The sequence below is a fragment of the Paralichthys olivaceus genome, chromosome 1 (assembly GCF_024713975.1).
Source record: "Paralichthys olivaceus isolate ysfri-2021 chromosome 1, ASM2471397v2, whole genome shotgun sequence".
NCBI classification, from domain to species: Eukaryota; Metazoa; Chordata; class Actinopteri; order Pleuronectiformes; family Paralichthyidae; genus Paralichthys; species Paralichthys olivaceus.
This window is the reverse complement of record NC_091093.1, coordinates 16,876,323-16,883,635: the sequence shown is the minus strand read 5'-3', so window position 1 is coordinate 16,883,635 and position 7,313 is coordinate 16,876,323. Positions and strand designations below refer to the sequence as shown.

Here is a 7,313-nt window from a genome sequence, read left to right as displayed (position 1 = left end):
ACAATATTTAGTAGTATCAGATAAATGTAAATATTAGAAATGAAAATGTGAATGCAAAATGAATATTCAAAGCAACCTGTTTTACTTTGTTTAGAACATAATTATGAATTTGGAGCTTTAACCCTCTCTCATGATCACAATCATTTTGACGTTATTTATTTCATTTTAACTTGTATGACATCCATTTGAAGCTCTCTCTCTCTCTGTCTCTCTCTCTCTTCACACTAACCACATTCATTTTTAACTTGTACGACATGTACCTTTAAAAGAAGCCCCGCCCACTCTCTACACGCACGCGCGGTGTCGTTCTGCGTCACGTGAGGCCACAGCTTCCTGTTTGCAGCCATTAGTCCGGTGAGTGTGTCTCCTCTGTCTTCGGGGGTTTAGTGGTTTAGTGATGGACAGACAGACTCGCAGACACAGGGACAGAGACGTTCATGTGAACCCATCAGAGGACAAGTGAACCCTCACACTGCGGGTCTGAGGCGATCGAACCTGGAGCAGACAGACCCGAGTGTCACATTCAGTCCATGTTCTCCACTCTCAGCATTTATCGTAGAGGTTATTTTAGTGCTATTCACAGCCCAGAACACGCAGCCACATTGACGCAGCGCTAAAGGCTGCCCACGTCAACATGTAGTAGTTTAGTGGTTGTTTTGGTCGCATCAACAGTTGTGTTTCAGTCTCACTGACTGGACAGGACAGAGAGACACACTGACTGGACCTGTCACTGTACATCCAGTCCAGGAGCCAATAGTGTTGTTCTTAATGTTGCCAGAATTTATAAGATATATTTTATTATATTTACTGAATCTGTGGTAAACTCTAATCATGTACATATCACTTACTGTCCTTTCAGATTGTGACAACATGAAAACATGTAGTGAATTGTTTGAACTTCACCAACATGAGATCTTCTTACTTTGACAAAAATGCAGGGAAACACTGAAAATCCTTGGATTGAAGATGAACATGCGTTTTGATTTTAATCAAGGTAGAAAACCCAATATTTTTCTCAATCAATTGATACGGAGATTCTTTTCTGAACAATTGAGAAGTATGACTTTTTTAGTTGATAAAATGCCACAAAAAGACCGCTATGTACAAACCAAGTTCATCTTCATGTGAATTAAAAGAATAATAAAGGGGTTTTCTTTATAATATTAGATTGAGAAGTTTGGTCATGCAAATATATTTAGTTTTAATGAATATTCTGTCATTAACGAACTAATTATTTGCCACTAATATTAATTGTACTTACCCTTGACTGACAAGTATATAGCTAATTCTAAGGTAATTTTTCATTTGCGAAATGGTTTTGACTGATCTCTCTAACTATATTTAATCACCTCTCTGAATCTCTTTATGGATAAAACAGTAACATCCAGCCAGTTATTCTTTCTTGCCTGTTAAATATTAACAACCGTTGAACCATTTACAAACAGCACAGAGCTGATGACTTTCATACGCAGTAATAGTGCTTATCAGAGTGATTTATGATGAATAGTTGATGAATGTGCTGTCATCAGCTTTATGCCGTATATCGCCATTCATCACTGAGCCACTCAAGACTAATCAAGAAATAACCCAGAAATATGTCCTCCTGCCCAGTGTAGTCAACTAAATCATGAGCACATGAGCGGAGAATAAGCTTTGGGGTTAATATGATTCTGACTGTAAATTATCTTTATGCCATGAATTAGAAATTGCTCAATAATTGCATGAATTGTTCAAAATGATTTCAAGCGTAGCAGGATTTGAAGTTTGATATGGCTTAGTTAAACGGTTTACCATCATGGACTAACCTAAACAGAGTTTGTGACTCATGTACCTTTGTCTGTGGCGATCAGACATATTGTCAGTATCTTGTGAATTCTTGTCTCTTAAAACACAGTGATTTTGCATTTTGAATTTAAACAGAAAAATGAAAGCTGCTTACACATATGCACTGAAGTCCGGACACTTTGTTGATATTTTGCAGAGGGGCTGTCGGTGAGAATGCAAATGTCTGAGACCTTTTGTGTAACTTTTCTTGCCAGCCTACAAGTAAAATATCCAGAAAGTAAGTCCATGATAAAGCTCACAGCGAGCAAGTGGGCATGTTGATGTGCTGTAAACAAAAACATGTGACATCCGCAGCATGATTAATACATCATGTCCTGCCTCTCTATCCAGACACCCCCCCTCACCTCAATATTATGAATATTTTCCTGAGTCTGACCTGAACTATCTCCTGCTGTGTTTTCACGTGACAAACTCGGGAAAATGTCCAGTCCCAATTTTCCACATGTTTTCCAGAGTCAATTTCTAAAAACGGTTTATGTTCCCTGAGGAGTTGAGGGAATTTCTCTACTTAAGATGATTTTAAACAATAACTCAGTAGGTTATTGGAAAATGCATTTTGACAAAACTGTAAACTGAGCTGTTGTCTTGCTGGTAATGTGCAGATGCATGGTTTCCACATTGCAGGAACAAGATATTTATTATAACTTAGATCCAAATGTATTTATTACCTGAAATTCTTGATAAAATATGGGAAAATGTGTCAAAACGTTATGATTCTAAAGTCTGTGTAATTAGCAGTGATGTAGAAACCCTCTTGTTGCCCTGAACGGGTGAAGCCCCAGCCTGGAGAGCTAATCACCAGTATTTACAGTCGGCTCTGTTACCTGAGGGCTGCACATCACAATGAGTCGACATTAGTAATTCAACACCGCTCATGCATGTAGCGCAAAATGGGCTGCAGAGCTGAGCCCTGGTATAATTCACTGTGAATGTGCTGTGTGCAGAAATGCACTGTGAGCAGGTCACATTAATACTGAACAGTCTGGTGGATAACATTAAAACATAGAGTGATTTTCATCATCTAACTCTTGGTGTTGGTCATGACAGGTGTGGAGGATGAGCTCAGGAAATGGGACCAGGAGGAAAGTCAAGCCGCAACATTTCAGTGACATGGTGGCGTCTGACCCCGACACACTGTTCGAGATTCAAGGTCTTTTCAGTAAAGTCAGAATCTACGCGAAGCCATCCAATGGCGAGTGGCGTATCCCAGATCCGAACGCTGCTCTCAGACACACGGCGGAGGAGCGATGTCGGCTGCCGGCCCTGAAAGTGGCTCTGAACGCTGTGAAGAACCAGCTAAGCGACAAGAACATCCAGGTCTGGCATCAGCACACCAACTCCACCAATCGGGCGGGTAAGGTGATCGCCGCAGTGCGTTCTGCTGCCAATGCCGAGATCTGCACTCAGGCCTGGTGCAAGTTCTATGAGATCCTGGGAACCTTTAACCTTCTTCCAGAGGAGGCTCTTCAGAGCGGAGAGCTGAACACTGTCCACCTGTGTGAAGCTCCGGGGGCATTTATAGCCGCTCTGAACCACTACATCAAAACCAGCGAAGCCACACGCTACTGCGACTGGAGCTGGGCAGCCAACACTCTCAACCCATACCACGAGGCCAACGGGGGGAACACGACCATCGCAGATGACCGGTTAATCGCCAACACGCTGCCCTGGTGGTTCTTTGGTTCAGACAACACAGGCAACATCATGCTCCAGAAACACGTGCTGGAGCTGCAGGTGTTTGTGTCTAACATGCACAGAGTGGATTTGGTGACGGCAGATGGTAGTTTCGACTGCCAGGAGAACCCGGACGAGCAGGAGGCGCTGGTGGCGTCGCTGCACTACTGTGAGGTCACAGCTGCACTGCTGCTGCTGAGCCCCGGTGGCTCCTTTGTGCTGAAGATGTTCACTTTGTACGAACACTCCTCCATCTGCTTACTCTACCTGCTGAACTGCTGTTTCCGCTCTGTCAACGTTTTCAAACCTGCCACCAGCAAGGCCGGCAACTCTGAGGTTTACGTAGTGTGTCTGAACTATGACGGCAAGGAAGCTGTGAGGCCTCTGCTCTCTAAAATCATTCGAAATTATGGTCCAGAGCTGGCCGACCGAGAGGCTCTCTTCCCAAATGAACTAATTCCAGCATCGTTTCTGAAACAGCACGACGAGGTGTGCTCCTACTTCCACATGCTGCAGGTGGAGACGATCACAGAAAACCTGCAGCTGTTTGAAAATATGAGCACAGAGCAAAGGCAGCGGCTCGACCACGTCAGGGACTGTGCGGTTCATGAATACCTGCAGCGATTCCAGGTAGGACATCTGTCAGATTAAACTTTTTTTAAGCTTCAGAAAGAATTATATACAATATACATACGGTATATATATATATATATATATATATATATATATATATATATATATACTACCTTTTATATGGTATTATTGAATAATAACCATATATAAGTGTATGTAAAATTGTACAGAAATTTGCAATGAAAAATGCTGCTTTATTCACTTGTTTAATTTGACAGAAAACCAAAAGGTGACAAGTTTGTTATTGTCTGAAAGACAGAAAAGTAACATCTAAGAAGCTGATCACATAATCTCCCATTTATTAATATGCACAAAATACAAAATCTTTCATTTTTCCTTGGTTTGGTACAAAAGATGAAAAAAATTGATTTACCCTTCGAAGCTATTTTATGTTCTGGTTTGTGCTCGAATACAATTGAATCCAACATTAGATTCAAGTTTTATAGTTGCTGACTTTATAAGTCTTTTAAAAGCCTTACGTGTGATCATGATCAATCATCTCTCTCTGTGTGAAGGTGAGCTTCCTTCCACGGAGCCGATGGATCTCTCGTAACACTGTGAGTCCCGCGTGCTGCAGCGTCTCAGGGGGTCGACCTCCAGGGCAGAGGAAGCAAACAGGGTCCTTTAATGAGCGAAGGGAGCTGCAGAACTTGACCTGGAGGGAGCGCATCGAGAAGGGTTACCATGCCACATGGATACAAAGACACTGCACCGAGGCCGGTGGGACAGGCTGCGTGCTGGAAGGCCCCCTGTCCAAGTGTCACATGGATTCGTGGTTCGTTATTGTCGGGGCTGCGCTGCCTGCTCTCAGAAACTCTCCGTTCTGTGAAGGAGCGCTGTTAAACCACCTGAATGAAGCCCTGATGGACACGGTAGTCGACTGGACTCGTGTACGTCCCTGTGACTCTTGCCATGTGGTTTGTGCAGCCTCCATCTTGTCCAGTCTTGCAGGGGACAGTGGCGGGAACAAAAAGAAGAGACAGTGTCTGGTGTTTGGCAACCGCACAGTCTGGTGTGCATGTGAGAACCAAATTGAGGACTTGGTCTTAATATTTTCTGTGGAGCCTTCACTTCCTCAAAGAGGCTGCATTACCCTGCACGACGGGGAGCCGCTGTACCAGCAGCAGCTCGTCGGCTGTGTATTGTTTTCCCTGCAGACGCTGAACTCTGGGGATGCCCTGCTGCTGCCTGTGTTCTCTGCCCTCACACGTGTCACAGCAGCTGTTGTATTCTGCCTGCATGTGTGTTTTCGCTCAGTCACATTCAGGTGTCCGCCCCCCTCCGGTGTTGTCGGGACGGTGCTTGTGTGCGTTGGCTTCTGCGCCGACGCTGCCGCTCGAATACTGCCCGTTCTCACAGACCTTCACAACTGCATGAGTCAGCTGTTGAGTGGAGAGGGGGGTGAAAGTCAGCCTCCTGGCTGGGACAGACAGGTGCTGCAGTTTGTTCCCATGGAGGAGCTGCTCACTGGAGGACTGATGGAGTTCCTGTGGACCATGAACTCTGAAATCATCCGACAGAAGCTGCATCTTCTCATGCATCAGTCTTAGCGCAGGTTATTGAGCGATGACGTGATTGTTTCAGGACCGGTCTTATCATTTTTAACTGCACAAGTTCAATCAGGAGTCTTTCTTGTGTGCTGATATTAAAAAAGTAATTAACCTCTTATAACAGTGTCCAAATCCTGGTAGACAGATCAACATTCACACAGAACCAAAGATATGGTCAGTTTATCAGAATCTTTTTCCTTGTCATAAAGAGGCAACTCCATTTCCCACAATGCAACTCAACTACGGACAGTTAGGTTTAAGAATCATGTGTGTTATGTAAATAGCAGCTCATGTAGCCCCGAGCCTCAAGCAGGGATGAAGAGTGGGCTGCAGAGGTGTGGTAAGCTCGCTTCTTTCAAACGCCACACCTCCAGATTCTTTTCTGCCGGTTTCCTCACGCAGCTCCCTTGAGAACCATTCAGACACAACGTTTTTCACCCATGCAGTTCTACTGTGAAACAATGTTTTGGATAAACGTGTGCTTTTTCGGACTGTTCAGTGTCCTGTCCGGTGCATATGTTCTGTTATAAATATCCACTCAGAGGTGAAGGATCCATGTTAAAGACTTTATTTGATGTCATAAAATTAAATAAATCATAGAAGAACTAAACATCAGATGACACTTAAATATCAACTATAAACATCTGAACAAAATTCACTCTTTTTTGTATCTATTTATCTTGAAGTGCCTGTTGTCTTTAGCAACACATTTTTTTATCCTTTTGTGTTGGATCTTTTTTTTCTGAGACATTGTGCAGTTTGTAACCAACTTCCTATTCACCAATTCATTTCTCTTTCGTGTCCAGTGAGGAAAATATTTTGTCTTCATATGAAAGGACGCACTGAGTGCACTAAATTTAGACCATGCAGGTATAAGTACTGCATGGTTTAATCAAACATACACATTAGCTTCAATAAAAAAATTATTTGTATATTTGTAGTTTTTGCATTTGATTACATGTAGATTTTAGTTTGGGTTTCTGTTTTCTAATATAGATATATTGTTACTGAAGAGATTATTTCCATACAGAAAAAATAAATAAATATTTGCACTGATGTGGTGTGAAGTCAAAGTTTTTTGTTCCAGAGAAAGTTAAAATCCTTTGTCGGAAAACAAAGAAATCTGCCTGCTGGTCAAAGCTATAAGCCTGAAAATATGCTAAAAGAAAATATTTCTTTTAGTTTATGGCTGAATTCTTATTGTTCATAATATTCAGATGTGAGAAAACTGTTGTTCTAATAGTGGAAAATATCCGTTCCAGATTCCATTACAGAAACTAAACGTCAGCCTCAGTTGTAGCTCAGTGAAGTGATGATGCTCATTATATTCGCCAGAAAACCAAACTTAGAGATGGATGAAAACTGGATTCAGATCTTTGACATCATTACTGGACAAGAATTCATTTATTGATCCAAATCAATCATCAAACTATTAGACTGTTACAACTGGTGGGTTAAATGTATCTTTTGTCCATCTGCACAGTGATCATCTTCGGTTGTTTCACACGCAGTTTAAACTTCTTGGCTCCATGATCAACCTAAACCAGTGCCTCAGATAACTGTTTTATTTATTTATTTTTACCCACATAAACCTTTTGGACAAAACAAGCC

At 42.3% G+C, this 7,313-nt stretch overlaps 1 protein-coding gene across 2 annotated transcripts; it reads left to right on the top strand.

The window, feature by feature from the left end:
- The first annotated feature begins 275 nt into the window (after positions 1 to 275).
- cmtr2 (cap methyltransferase 2) lies at positions 276 to 6,758 on the top strand. Of its 2 annotated transcripts, none has more exons than XM_020098630.2 (3): positions 276 to 354; positions 2,893 to 4,149; positions 4,668 to 6,758. In XM_020098630.2, exons 2-3 carry the CDS (start codon positions 2,902 to 2,904, stop codon positions 5,700 to 5,702), a joined length of 2,283 nt encoding a protein of 760 aa, XP_019954189.2. In that variant the 5' UTR covers positions 276 to 354; positions 2,893 to 2,901; the 3' UTR covers positions 5,703 to 6,758. The 2 variants fall into 2 exon arrangements, with proteins under 2 accessions (XP_019954189.2, XP_069379534.1); XM_069523433.1 differs by lacking the exon at positions 276 to 354 and adding an exon at positions 385 to 994.
- The last annotated feature ends 555 nt before the right edge of the window (positions 6,759 to 7,313 follow it).